At 35.5% G+C, this 15863-nt stretch overlaps 1 protein-coding gene across 3 annotated transcripts in view; it reads right to left on the bottom strand.

Annotated features, from left to right (window-relative positions):
* Nucleotides 1-15863, bottom strand: part of LOC145271279 (protein unc-119-like) — a 191565-nt gene that overhangs the window by 11987 nt on the left and 163715 nt on the right. For all 3 annotated transcript variants that reach the window (XM_080126835.1, XM_080126833.1, XM_080126834.1), the window contains 2 exons: nucleotides 12312-12432; nucleotides 4112-4284 (listed from right to left, as the gene is read on the bottom strand). In XM_080126835.1, coding sequence (XP_079982961.1) covers nucleotides 4112-4284; nucleotides 12312-12432 — 294 coding nt within the window. The remainder of the gene's footprint in view (nucleotides 1-4111; nucleotides 4285-12311; nucleotides 12433-15863) is intronic.

Raw genomic sequence — 15863 nt, 5'->3', positions numbered from 1 at the left:
CTGATTACATATAATGATAGAAGATGTATCGAGACACAGGAATGGGTATGTTTGATCTGGCAGAACGGTGGTTCATTAAAATTGTGGGGTCTGCGTTCGCGCCTGGTCCACAAAGTATGGAAATAAAAAATTGAAAAATTAAAAAAAAAACGTGTACAAGTGTTTTTGATATAGATGTACATAATAATACTTTGATATATATGTTTTAACTTAAATAGGCATGGTATAATAAAATTGTGGGGTCTGCAATAGCGCCTGGCTTCCATAGAATGGAAATAAGCACAAACTTTAATAAAGACTGTTCATATCTATCTGCGTAAGTATACTTTGATAATTATGTTTTAGTTTGAAGAAATATGGTATAATAAAATTATGGGGTGTTCGTTCGCACCTGACCTCCATAGAATGTAAATATGTCACAAAGTTTAACAAGGTTTTTTTAATATAGATCCACAGAATATTGTGATACGTGTTTAAGTGTGAACAGGTATGGCATAATAAATTATGGGGTTTATCTATTTTATTTTTACTTTCATCATATTTTGCTTTGGTTTTTATACCCCCAAATTCGAAGCTATCTCTTTACAACCCTTCGTTTTCATAACCTATCACACTTTCATAAATCAGAGTTCATTTTCTGTAGGCTGTTTTTGAACCCAGTCAACGACGGGTACTTTTGCTAGTATATATATATATATATATATATATATATATATATATATATATATATATATACACACACACACACACACACATTTACTTACATTTTTATATACCGTGTAGATCATAATTCGTACAATTTGCGAACGCACGTCGCGTCTACATTTACTTACATCGGGTGTGTTCGGCTTTTTCGTATAAAGGCGAAATTAATCTGAAGCGAAGACACTTTCCTGGCCCTCGTGCCGGGAACGTCCAGAAAACAATGAGCTTTTGATCAATGTAGGGGCAAGCCCTTTATATCAGACAATTGCTATTCAATTTGGGCAATCCCTTTTTTATGGGGAGCTTCATTTTATTAATCAACTGTTAGTTGTCATTGTTGAATAAACTGTCACTTTTGTATTCAGTGAAAAAAAAAAAAAAAGTAGAATTATTGCTCTTTATATTCGAATTAGCACAAAGGATGTTAAATTGCTCAAATGTTACCATTTGCAACTTCAGCAGACAATCCACTTTTTTTTTCATGAAAATCGGAAAATATATTTTTCTACAGAATTACAAATCTGCATAACAAAAATTAATTCTGGTTAGTTTTATAATTATTTGCTCTGGTCCTATATACTGTTCATAACTTTATGTGCATATATATATATATATATTAAAAAGTTTGTACTCATGTCCAGGTAACCTACAGCTAAAGTTTCAAGTGTGTAGACTCAAAATTGGCAGAGGAGTTTGGTAGAGTCTGCAAAGGTCAACTTTAAACTTTGACCTCTTGGCAGCCTAATTCTTCACCGAAAAACTGATTAAAAAGCTTGCTACATGTCTGAATACCCTTTATGTAAAATTTCAAATGTTTAGACCCAAAATTGGCTGAATAGTTTGCTAGAGACCGCAAAGGTCAAATCTTTTGAACTTTGACCTCTTGGCAGCAAAACCAGATTAAAAAGCTTGCTCTATGTCCAAATACACTTTATGTAAAATTTCAAATGTTTAGACCAAAAATTGGCTGAGTAATTTGGTAGAGACCACAGATGTCAAATTTTTTTTTTAACTTTGACCTCAATTTTGACCCCTTATTGTTTTGGGCTCAAATCAAATTAAAAAAAGTTTGATCCATGTCCAAGTAACCTACATCTAAAATTTCAAGTGTTTAGATCCAAAATTGGCGGAAGTGTTTGGTAGAGTTTTCAAAGGACAAATTGTTGACCTTTGACCCCTTGACAGCCAAATTTCTGGCTGAAAACCGATTAAAAAGATTTTTCCAAATCTCAATACCGCTTATGTTAAATCTCGAGTCTGTAGACTTAAAGTTGACAGTAGTTTGGTAGGGAAATGTACACACACACACTCAGACAATTTCACTTTTATATATAGATTTTATAATTATAATTTGCGATGATTATTATTTTATTATCCGCCGATCTAAAATAGAAACAAAAAGTTGAGGGACAAGAAGGGATAAGAGACAACAAGGGGTCAGAGAAAAGAGACGCCGAGAGATGATGAGAAGGTACAAAGAGGCAACACGAAGGGGCGATGAAAAGGGACGAAGCGGAGACAATGAGGGATGAGGGGATGTCGAGAAGGTACAAAAGACGTCGAGAAGGTACGAGAGACGTCGAGAAGGTACGAGAGACGTCGAGAAGGTACGAGAGACGTCGAGAAGGTACGAGAGACGACGAGAAGGTACGAGAGACGACGAGAAGGTACGAGAGACGACGAGAAGATACGAGAGAGGTCGAGAAGGTACGAGAGACGTCGAGAAGGTACGAGAGACGTCGAGAAGGTACGAGAGAGGTCGAGAAGGTACGAGAGACGTCGAGAAGGTACGAGAGACGACGAGAAGGTACGAGAGACGTCGAGAAGGTACGAGAGACGTCGAGAATGTACGAGAGATGTCGAGAAGGTACAAGAGATGTTGAGAAGATACAAGAAGTGTCGAGAAGATACAAGAAGTGTCGAGAAGATAGAAGAAATGTCGAGAAGATAGAAGAAATGTCGAGAAGATACAAGAAGTGTCGAAAAGATACAAGAAGTGTCGAGAAGATACAAGAAATGTCGGGAAGTCATGAGAGACATCGAGAAGGGATGAAGAGACGAGAAGGTACGAGAAAGGAGGAGAAGGTACGAGAGACGACGAGAAGGTACGAGAGATGTCGAGAAGGTACGAGAGATGTCGAGAAGATATGAGAGATGTCAAGAAGGTACGAGAGATGTCAAGAAGATATGAGAGATGTCGAGAAGGTACGAGAGATGTCGAGAAGGTACGAGAGATGTCGAGAAGATACAAGAAGCGTCGAGAAGATACAAGAAGCGTCGAGAAGATACAAGAAGAAAGAAGCGTCAAGAAGATACAAGAAGCAAGAAGCGTCGAGAAGATACAAGAAGTGTCGAGAAGATACAAGGAGTGTCGAGAAGATACAAGTGTCGAAGATACAAGAAATGTCGGGAAGTCATGAGAGACATCGAGAAGGGATGAAGAGACGAGAAGGTACGAGAGAGGACGAGAAGGTACGAGAGATGTCGAGAAGATACGAGAGATGTCAAGAAGGTACGAGAGATGTCGAGAAGGTATGAGAGATGTCGAGAAGGTACGAGAGATGTCGAGAAGGTACGAGAGATGTCGAGAAGATACAAGAAGCATCGAGAAGATACAAGAAGCAAGAAGCGTCGAGAAGATACAAGAAGCAAGAAGCGTCGAGAAGATACAAGAAGTGTCGAGAAGATACAAGAAGAAAGAAGCGTCAAGAAGATACAAGAAGCAAGAAGCGTCGAGAAGATACAAGAAGTGTCGAGAAGATACAAGGAGTGTCGAGAAGATACAAGTGTCGAAGATACAAGAAATGTCGGGAAGTCATGAGAGACATCGAGAAGGGATGAAGAGACGAGAAGGTACGAGAGAGGACGAGAAGGTACGAGAGATGTCGAGAAGATACGAGAGATGTCAAGAAGGTACGAGAGATGTCGAGAAGGTATGAGAGATGTCGAGAAGGTACGAGAGATGTCGAGAAGGTATGAGAGATGTCGAGAAGATACAAGAAGCGTCGAGAAGATACAAGAAGCAAGAAGCGTCGAGAAGATACAAGAAGCAAGAAGCGTCGAGAAGATACAAGAAGTGTCGAGAAGATACAAGAAGTGTCGAGAAGATACAAGGAGTGTCGAGAAGATACAAGAAGTGTCGAGAAGATACAAGAAGTGTCGAGAAGATACAAGAAGTGTCGAGAAGATACAAGAAATGTCGAGAGGGGATGAAGAGACGAGAAGGTACGAGAGAGGACTAGAAAGAATGAAGAGACGACGAGAGGGAACAAGAATGGACGAGAGACGAGAAAGGACGTGAGACGAGAAAGGACGCGAGACGAGAAAATATGGGTTGAAAAACAACAAGGGTGAAGGGAAGACGATAAAAAAAAGATTAATTTTCATCAGAGAAAGAAAAACTTACTTTCGTGTTCCGATAATGTTGGGAATTCATATATATGTTCACACGTGTTCACACTGCTTGGAATACAGAAACCAAAATGAAAGTCAAAACTTTTGAGCAACTTCTCGCGGAAATAATGCCGTTCAATCATACGGAAATCTTTCACGGGTTTATTGCCGACCACAAATTCAACGCTGGTAAAAGAGAAAAAAAAAAAAAAGATTCAATTTTTGATGAAAATATTATGTACAACTTACGATCAAAATTCTGATAGTACTGTTGTCATATCTGGGCAGGAGCTGCTAGAAAGGACTTTCTCTACCTTGATAGAGTTCAAAATAGACTTTGTAGCCTCATAGGAGATGTCCTTTTCTCTTCCTTGCAATCTCTATCTCACAGAAGAGATGTTGCAAGTTTGTTTCTGCTTTATCGTTATTTTCATGGCAAGTACTCGACTGAGCTTCAATCTATGATCCCCCACCCTCACCAGACTTTCACAAGAAACACTCATCTAGCTGAAAACACTATCAATAATTTCCCCTCACTCTTTATCTGTGCCTAAACCTAAATCTAGATTCCATGAACAAAGTTTCTTTCTTAGAACTGCACGCCTATGGAATTATCTTCCGTTTTCCTGCTTTCCATCAGACTACGATATGATTGTCTTCAAGTCTAACGTAAACAACTTCTTGATGAGCTGTTCCACTTAAGTTAACAAATTTATCAAATTTCCATTACTAACGATTACTATATTGTCCAATTGACTACTGTACACTCTTAACCCTTATCCTCGAGTGGTCTCTGGGCCTTGATAAGTGGTTATGCCTATGTAAAAAAAAAACATATCTCTATATCAACGTTAACCATTGGAATACAGGGTGAATTGGTGCTAATATGATTGCAAGAATTTGGAGTGGATGGAATAAATTTAGGCAACTTCTGCCATTATAACCTAACTAGCCTGGCTGCCCAGCATTGCCCGGTTCTTTGCAGGTGTGTGGTGAGAAAAAAAAAAAAAAAAAAGCGGTAGTAGAAAGGCAGGCTCGAACCTGTACTGCAAAGGAGGAAAAGAATGTGAAAAAAAAAAAAAAATACTAACATCTTTGCTGTTGCATCCATCACCAAACCAGAAGTAACGCAGGTTTAAATTAAGGCTAGTCAATCAAAAAGAGGCGATAACTTTTGAAAATATCGGTAAAAAAAGTGATCCCTCCTTGTAGAATAGTGCCCAGTTGAGGGTGAAGGAATTAATGTTTTTAACCAATTGTTTCGACATTTGTCGTCCGAAGGGTCGAGCTTCAAAACGATACCGATCTTTTGAAAATCCGTCACCTCTGTCAAAAGTTTTAGGTATACATACATTTAAACAGACAGGTGACATTTATATTATAAATGGAGCGTTACTACCACTGTCAACCACAATTTGATGCCACACATTATATATATATATATATATATATATATATATATACATACACACACTTGTTATACATCCTATTCTCTGAAAGCTCTGACTATATAACACGACCAGAAATAGTCCAGCACTGATCAAAATTAAAAACACTAAGAAAAACCTTTTTGATTTTTTTTTTTGTAAAAAAATTTCCTCCCTTTGCCAGCAACGGCCGTCCAACAATCGACGAGAAGGGATGAGGGATGGCGAAAAGGGATTAGGGATGAAGAAAAGGGATTAGGGACGACAAGAAGCGAGGAAGGGAGGAAGGGATGAAGGGACGACAAGAAGGGATGAAGGGATGACGAGAAGGGATGAAGGGACGACAAGAAGGGATAAAGGGAGGAAGGGATGAAGGGACGACAAGAAGGGATGAAGGGACGAAGGTTGAAGGGACGATGAGAAGGGATGAAGAGTCGATGAGAAGGGATGATACACTTGTTATACATCCTATTCTCTGAAAGCTCTGACTACATAAAACGATCGGAAATAGTCCAACGCTGATCAACATTAAAAACACTAAGAAGAACCTTTTTGATTTTATTTTGGAAAAAAATTTCCTCCCTTTGCCAGCAACTGCCGTCCAGCGCTGATCAACATTAAAAACACTAAGAAGAACCTTTTTGATTTTATTTTGGAAAAAAATGTCCTCCCTTTGCCAGCAACTGCCGTCCAACAATCGACTAAAAATAATATTTATTACTGAACCAGTGACCCTACGCATGCATTTTTCATGCACATTACAACTAAGGCGGCTACATTGAAGAACAAACGTATCTCAAGTACGCATCGGTTATATATTTTCACTTTGCTCACTTCTGTTATATACCTATCTCTCTTTCATTCGAATCGTCCATGTGAAAAGATGCACATTTTCCGTTCACCTCCACCAGGCGATGCTTTCGCTTTAAGATAAAAGTGTAGATTAGATGGAACGAAAAACGTTCTTTAAAATAGTATATAAAGTAAAGGTATTATAACGAAAACTTATTTGGAAATACATTATTTTGTATCAAATATTATTTTATTATCCGCCGATCTGAAGAAGTAAAATAGAAACAAAAAGTTGAAGGACAAGAAAGGATTAGAGACAAGAGATGATGAAAAGGGATGAAGGAATGAATGGACGAAGGAATGAAGGGATGAAGAGACGATGAGGATGGATAAAGGGATGACATGAAGGAATGAAGGAATCCAGGGAGGACAAGGAAGGATGAAGGAACGACGAGAAGGGATGAAGGGGTTAAGGGACGAGGAGAAGGGATGACGAGAAGGGATGAAGGGACGAGGAGAAGGGATGAAGGGACGAGGAGAAGGGATGAAGGGACGACGAGAAGGGATGAAGATTCTGCAAGCACTTTCTTCTCAACCTAATATATATATATAATTATTTACTATAATAATTATTAAATACCTACTGACACTAGTGTTTCATCCATTCGGGAATCATTAGTGCATGGTGTCACGATTAACACTGGTCGATAGATTCGAACCTAGCAACAGAATTCATCTCAGACTTCATTAGCAAGGACTTAAGGACTTGGCTACCATTAACCGCAAGAAATACTATTGAAAGTTAAACATTTATTTTAAAATGTTTTTTTAACCTGATTCGAACCTGTCAACAGAATTCATCTCAGGCTTCATTAGCAAGGACCTAATCCAATCGGCTACCATTAACCGCAAGAAATACTATTGAAAGTTAAACATTTATTTTAAAATGTTTTTAACGTCAGTCAGAGTGATCTAATCATTATATGATGATCTGCCCATAAGATCTGAATTGACCGACTTTTATTTCAACTGAAAGTGCTCAACGTTAAGAAATGAGTTTCTTAAATAGGCTGAAATAATTATTTACTATAATAATTATTAAATATCTACAGACACTAGTGTTTCATCCTTTCGGGAATCATCAGTGCAGGGGGTTACGATTATATTCCATATTATAATTAGTTCCGGACATGTATCAAGGCGTTGACTGAAGCGGAAGGTGGCTACATTGAATAGATGTTACTCTTAATTCTCCTACGTAATCAAGTTACCGGAATTTAATTTTTTTCAATAAAAGTTTTAAAATAAAGTTATAGTATTGTTTTCTTTAGGGGGGACATTTTTATCGTTCCACCCTGTACAAAGGAGGACTGAATTACCTCCCCCTGTTTTGACTTGGATTATTCTTATGTTTCAACTAATGGGGGCAAGTAATTGTCTGTATTTTTGAGAGGAGGTGTTTTCATTGATTGAGATTGTCGGACTGACTTCCTCATCTTGGTTGTTATAGTCACAACGTTTCGGCCGTTTTGCCCTCCGGCCGCCATCAGATGTTTTGTATCGAACTGGGGAACCGTTTGTTAGGAATCTCAAACCCAACCCAGTGACATATGGCTGAGTGGTCCTAGACGTTGTATCAAAGTTTACAGTTATCCAAATGTGCGGAGTTCAATCCTGAACGAAGGCAGTGAAAAGTAACATTCAAAAAAGAGAATCAGCAACTATGACCCAGAGCCTAGTTGGAGTCCGAACACGGTAACCCTGTAATAATAATAAAGGGTTGGGTTCGAGACTCCTAACAAACGGTTCCCCAGTTCGATACAAAACACCTGATGAAGGCCGGAGGGCAAAACAGCCGAAACGTTGTGACTATAATAACCAAGTATCCTGTACCTCTAAAGGGCCACCATTCGCCCATGTATGGAGTATTGTTGTCACATTTGGGCTGGTGCATCTGCTACTAGTCTCTCGCTCCTAGACAAGGTTAAAAAAAGAGTCGCCAATCTGATAGGCCCTGAACTGGCATCTAAGCTTCAGCCTCTGTCCCATCGACGAAACGTTGCATCCCTCTGCCTGTTCTACAAGTATTTTAATGGTGAATGCTCTGACGAACTGCAGGCACTTGTGCCCCCACGACGTAGACACCCTCGACAAACGCGACAAGCAGCTAAATCCCACCCTCACACAGTAGAGATCCCTAGATGTAAAAGATCTTTCTACTCCAGTAGTTTCTCCCCCAGAACCGCTAGACTCTGGAATTCCATTCCAGGTTTCTGCTTCCCTAACTGTACTGACATGCAGAAGTTCAAGTGCAACGTGAACCGACATCTTGCTGCCCAAATCCCAACATAGTGCCCCAGTAGTTGCTGCCCCTAATAGTAGCCCCCTACACCAAAGTGGCAATGTGCCTTGTTTGGGGTGAAAATGTAATAAAAAATTTTTAAAAAAAGATGAGGAAGTCAGTCCGACAATATCAATAAATAATGGGGGCAACTAGATCAACTACAGGGTGTCCCAAAAATTTTGACAAAATCTGACCAAGACATTGGTAAATTGTTTTAAAATATAAAAAAATAAATTGCAAAATCCAAACAATCTTTATTAAAATGTCTTTTAAACGTTGCCCATTTTCAGCGTCACATATTTGTGCTTTTTCCAAAACATTATTCAGACTATTTTTTTTTTTTTTTTTTTTTTTTACAAAGGCATCACCACTTATCAAGACCAAGAGGCCACTCGAGGATAAGGGTTCAAGAGTGTACAGTAGACAATTGGACAATAAGGTAATCGTTAGTAATTGAAATTCGGTAAATTTGTTAACTTATACGGAACGGCTCGTCAAGAACTTGTTTACGTTAGACTTGAAGACAACCATATTGTAGTCAGCTGGAAAGCAGGAAAACGGAAGACAATTCATTGCTGCTCGATTTGTCTAATCGCATGAGACTTGTCTAAACTACCCCCACCCACCTGTGTTCACCATTTTCCGGCTTGCTTCCCCACTCTTCAATCACTGCTGCCTGCCACTTATCAAGGCCCAAAGGCCACTCGAAGATAAGAGTTAATAAGTGTACAGTATTATATTATGTTATAAAAAAAGAAAAAAAAAATGATGGCGTAGCGGATAAAGTACTTGGTAAAATTCAGTTGTAATTAAACTTATCTAGTGTCAAGCATATTAAGTTATAAAAAAAGAAAAAAAAATGATGGCGTAGTGGATAAGTATCTTAATTAAAATTAGACTGGAAAAACTTTTCAATGATTATTAAATAAAAAAAAACACTGACCATCTACGTCAATATATTACATATGAAAGAGTCCTCCGTGGAATTTCCACGGGTCCCGCTAGTATAATACTAATATAATAATGATGAAAGATCAAGGAAGATGAAAAGCACCATCCAGACCTCCACATAAACGGCGGAAAGAGTTCTGGAATCCTGAGGATGTAGATAGCAGCTAAAACTAACAGCTCCTATAAGCGAGAAATTAATTATAAACGGGTGTTGTGATAATGCAAAATGAATTTGAACAAAATGGTTATAGTTCGCTAGCGCACTTCCTAACTTCCTGCGTAGTGCTACCGGAAATGGTGACAAGGCAAATCAGTTTCTTTGGTTTTATTATTCTTCGGTATTTCCATTGTGAAGCGATTTATTGAACTTAAGGGGGGGGGGTTGTCAGGAGTTTGTTTATGTTGGACTTGAAGACATCCAAGTTGTAGTCAGGTGGGAAACAGGCAAACTGAAGAGAGTTCCACAATCGTGCACTTCTGAGAAAGAAGCTCTGCTCATGGAATCTACGTTTGGATTTAGCCACAGATAAAGAGTGGGGAAAATTATTGACAGTAGTTTCAGCCAGCCGGGTGTTTCTCGTGAAAGATTGGCGAGGAGGGACGAGAGATTGGAGCTCAGACCAGCACTTGCCATGGAAATAATGATAAAACAAAGACAGGCTCGCAATGTCTCTTCTGTGGGAGAGAGGTTGCAGGGAAGAGAAAAGGGCATCCCCACCAAACCACAAAGTCTATTTTGTACTCTGTCAAGGAAGGATAGGCTGGTTTTAACAGCTCCTGCCACATCTTTCGTTTTACGGCATATCAACCCTTTTCAGGTTATTTAATGCCGAATCCAGAGATTTTGAAGAAAAAATTTTTTTAATAGAATATATTTGTTATTTTTTGTTTTTTTTCAAGTTGGTTTCTATTAAACCCATAGTTGGGACCCTAATAGGTACTACCACTCTGGGTCAGAGTGGACCTGAGAGCAATGGCAATTAAAGGGTGGTTCCACATTCCCCAAAGCCCACAAGCTGGGGCCTCACCACTGGATATAGTTTAAGGTCATATCCAGGATCAGGAAAACTGATATAATATTAGTCTTTCTCTGCTCATCACAGCATTGCTTTCTGTTGTCTTGGTATGTTTTGTTTTTGCAACTGGACATAAGTATCAGATCCAGAAGTGCAGGTCTTGATTATGCAACTGATGCATAACTGCAGATTTCCAACACATACACTCTACAGGAAATGCTTATCATTATCTCACGAGCCTGAACGAATGTCACATGATTGGTGTCCACCACACATGTGATGAACAAATTAAGATGACAAAAAAGGAAAACAAGTTTAGGATAATTGGTACTCTTGCATAATTTGACCCGAATTCTCGCGAATTCCTGTCAAGCATGGATCGGGCGAGACCGACAATTATCGATCAGCTGAGCGCGTCGTAACAGACGCAGAATAAAAAAAAAAAAAAAAAAAACGGAAAAAATACAAATGCAAAAAAAAAAGCAAAAAAAAAAAAGCTACCTTGAAAAATGAAAATATGTTTATTTTATTTTAGTATTTAATTTTTTTTTTCAAAATATTTATCAACAGAAAGTTTTTTTGTTTTTTTTCTCCAAGAAAAGATTTTTTTAATTGTTAGATGTAAGTACAAGTTTTTGTTTTTGTTTTGTTTTCTTTTTTGTAACCATATTTTTTTCTTGTCTTTTTTATTTTCAAGACTTGTTGTTCAGTCAAGTTCTTTTCGTGGCACTGTCCATTTGTCCATCTCCAGAAAAAACCATCCTTTACACACAATCTTTTTTTTAAGTAAACATTTGTGTTTACGATTGTTGCACCTCATTTTTTGGGGACAGCAATTTCTTCTGACAATATGAGATTGCCTGTATCGATGTTTTCATTTCTTTTTCTAACATGTATAAGATTTATTTTCTTGCCTGTCATTTTTCTGTTTGGTGAGTTTGAAAATATATTTGTCAACTTTTTGTTGTTGTTGTTGTTGTTGGTTTAGTCGCTTTCTTCCAATTCGAATGTCGTCTGCTTCCATTTAGATAGCGCTTTTTCATTGGCTAATCAAACTCCCAAAAATTAAATTAAAAAAAATTATAAATAATAACTAATCAGAAAATAAAAAGTCACCCCGCCCCCTTAATATCACCTTAAAAATTACTAAAAACATAACAGAAAAAAAAAAAATTAAATAAATAAAATAAAAAGTCCAGTTAGTGTTTCAACATTTGAACAACGCTCGGCTGACACCGATGATGGCCGGTCTTGCCCGATCCATGCTTGATGGGAATTCATGAGAATTCGTGTCAAATTATGCAAGAGTACCAGATAATTAATAAAACACTAATTACAGATGAAAATATTTCTATCTGGGTACAAATGGGGTGGGTGATACTTACGTTGCGCCTACGGTTTTCAGCCTCAATATTTTCACCCCGCCCCCTAAATATCACCTTAAAAATTACTAAAAACATAACAGAAAAAAAAAAAAAAATAAAATAAAAAGTCCAGTTAGTGTTTCAACATTTGAACAACGCTCGGCTGACACCGATGATGGCCGGTCTTGCCCGATCCATGCTTGATGGGAATTCATGAGAATTCGTGTCAAATTATGCAAGAGTACCAGATAATTAATAAAACACTAATTACAGATGAAAATATTTCTATCTGGGTACAAATGGGGTGGGTGATACTTACGTTGCGCCTACGGTTTTCAGCCTCAAGAATTGGGGTGTAAAATGGTATCGTACAAATCTTCCGGCATTCGGATCGGCATCCTCTTTTTCCGGAGTCTCCTCGATAACATCGTCGTCATCATCTGGAAGACGACAAAACAGAAAAAGAAATCCTAATATCAAAACAATAAATGTATGTGTGATTAACATCGCTTGCCTAGTGAGTTATATCCCCTTGCTTGTTTGCAAACCTTCAAACTATGGCATCATACACTTTAAAATACTAAAAGAACTACCAACTATGACATCGTATTTTTTAAAATGGAAGCAAAATTTCAAACTATGGCATCATATTTTTTTTAAAATGGAAGCAGAACTTCAAACTATGACATCACATTTTTTAAAATGGAAGCAGAACTTCAAACTATGGCATCATATTTTTTTTAAAATGGAAGCAGAACTTCAAACTATGACATCACATTTTTTAAAATGGAAGCAGAACTTCAAACTATGGCATCATATTTTTTTTAAAATGGAAGCAGAACTTCAAACTATGACATCACATTTTTTAAAATGGAAGCAGAACTTCAAACTATGGCATCATATTTTTTTTTAAATGGAAGCAGAACTTCAAACTATGACATCACATTTTTTAAAATGGAAGCAGAACTTCAAACTATGACATCATATTTTTTAAAATGGAAGCAGAACTTCAAACTATGACATCACACATTTTAAAATACTAAAAGAACTATCAACTATGACATCGTATTTTTTAAAATGGAAGCAGAACTTCAAACTATGACATCATACATTTTAAAATACTAAAAGAACTACAAACTATGACATCATATTTTTTAAAATGGAAGCAGAACTTCAAACTATGGCATCATATTTTTTTAAAATGGAAGCAGAACTTCAAACTATGACATCACATTTTTTAAAATGGAAGCAGAACTTCAAACTATGACATCACATTTTTTAAAATGGAAGCAGAACTTCAAACTATGACATCACATTTTTTAAAATGGAAGCAGAACTTCAAACTATGACATCATATTTTTTAAAATGGAAGAACTTCAAACTATGACATCACACATTTTAAAATACTAAAAGAACTATCAACTATGACATCGTATTTTTTAAAATGGAAGCAGAACTTCAAACTATGACATCATACATTTTAAAATACTAAAAGAACTACAAACTATGACATCATATTTTTTAAAATGGAAGCAGAACTTCAAACTATAACATCATATTTTTTAAAATGGAAGCAGAAATTCAAACTATGACATTATATTTTTTAAAATGAAAGCAGAACTTCAAACTATGACATCATATTTTTTAAAATGGAAGCAAAACTTCAAACTATGACATATTTTTTAAAATGGAAGCAAAACTTCAAACTATAACATCATATTTTTTAAAATGGAAGCAGAAATTCAAACTATGACATTATATTTTTTAAAATGGAAGCAGAACTTCAAACTATGACATCATATTTTTTTAAAATGGAAGCAAAACTTCAAACTATGACATCATACTTTTTAAAATACTAACAAAACTTCAAACTATGACATCGTATTTTTTAAAAAGGAAGCAGAACTTCAAACTATGACATCATATTTTTTCAAATGGAAGCAGAACTTCAAACTATGACATTATATTTTTTAAAATGGAAGCAGAACTTCAAACTATGACATTATATTTTTTAAAATGGAAGCAAAACTTCAAACTATGACATCATACATTTTAAAATACTAAAAGAACTACAAACTATGACATTATATTTTTTAAAATGGAAGCAAAACTTCAAACTATGACATTATATTTTTTAAAATGGAAGCAAAACTTCAAACTATGACATCATACATTTTAAAATACTAAAAGAACTACAAACTATGACATTATATTTTTTAAAATGGAAGCAAAACTTCAAACTATGACATCATATTTTTTAAAATGGAAGCAGAACTTCAAACTATGACATCATATTTTTTAAAATAAAAGCAAAACTTCAAACTATGACATATTTTTAAAAATGGAAGCAGAACTTCAAACTATGACATCATGTTTTTTTAAATGGAAGCAAAACTTCAAACTATGACATCATACTTTTTAAAATGGAAGCAGAACTTCAAACTATGACATCATATTTTTTAAAATGGAAGCAGAACTTCAAACTATGACATCATATTTTTTAAAATGGAAGCAGAACTTCAAACTATGGCATCATATTTTTTTTAAAATGGAAGCAGAACTTCAAACTATGACATCACATTTTTTAAAATGGAAGCAGAACTTCAAACTATGACATCACATTTTTTAAAATGGAAGCAGAACTTCAAACTATGACATCATATTTTTTAAAATGGAAGCAGAACTTCAAACTATGACATCACACATTTTAAAATACTAAAAGAACTATCAACTATGACATCGTATTTTTTAAAATGGAAGCAGAACTTCAAACTATGACATCATACATTTTAAAATACTAAAAGAACTACAAACTATGACATCATATTTTTTAAAATGGAAGCAGAACTTCAAACTATGGCATCATATTTTTTTAAAATGGAAGCAGAACTTCAAACTATGACATCACATTTTTTAAAATGGAAGCAGAACTTCAAACTATGACATCACATTTTTTAAAATGAAAGCAGAACTTCAAACTATGACATCACATTTTTTAAAATGGAAGCAGAACTTCAAACTATGACATCATATTTTTTAAAATGGAAGCAGAACTTCAAACTATGACATCACACATTTTAAAATACTAAAAGAACTATCAACTATGACATCGTATTTTTTAAAATGGAAGCAGAACTTCAAACTATGACATCATACATTTTAAAATACTAAAAGAACTACAAACTATGACATCATATTTTTTAAAATGGAAGCAGAACTTCAAACTATAACATCATATTTTTTAAAATGGAAGCAGAAATTCAAACTATGACATTATATTTTTTAAAATGGAAGCAGAACTTCAAACTATGACATCATATTTTTTAAAATGGAAGCAAAACTTCAAACTATGACATATTTTTTAAAATGGAAGCAAAACTTCAAACTATAACATCATATTTTTTAAAATGGAAGCAGAAATTCAAACTATGACATTATATTTTTTAAAATGGAAGCAGAACTTCAAACTATGACATCATATTTTTTTAAAATGGAAGCAAAACTTCAAACTATGACATCATACTTTTTAAAATACTAACAAAACTTCAAACTATGACATCATATTTTTTAAAAAGGAAGCAGAACTTCAAACTATGACATCATATTTTTTCAAATGGAAGCAGAACTTCAAACTATGACATTATATTTTTTAAAATGGAAGCAGAACTTCAAACTATGACATTATATTTTTTAAAATGGAAGCAAAACTTCAAACTATGACATCATACATTTTAAAATACTAAAAGAACTACAAACTATGACATTATATTTTTTAAAATGGAAGCAAAACTTCAAACTATGACATTATATTTTTTAAAATGGAAGCAAAACTTCAAACTATGACATCATACATTTTAAAATACTAAAAGAA

This window comes from Euprymna scolopes, chromosome 46, assembly GCF_053919585.1.
Source record: "Euprymna scolopes isolate OS-2025 chromosome 46, ASM5391958v1, whole genome shotgun sequence".
In the NCBI taxonomy this organism is placed as follows: domain Eukaryota; kingdom Metazoa; phylum Mollusca; class Cephalopoda; order Sepiida; family Sepiolidae; genus Euprymna; species Euprymna scolopes.
The sequence above is the reverse complement of the archived record's forward strand: the minus strand, read 5'-3'. Positions and strand labels throughout refer to the sequence as shown.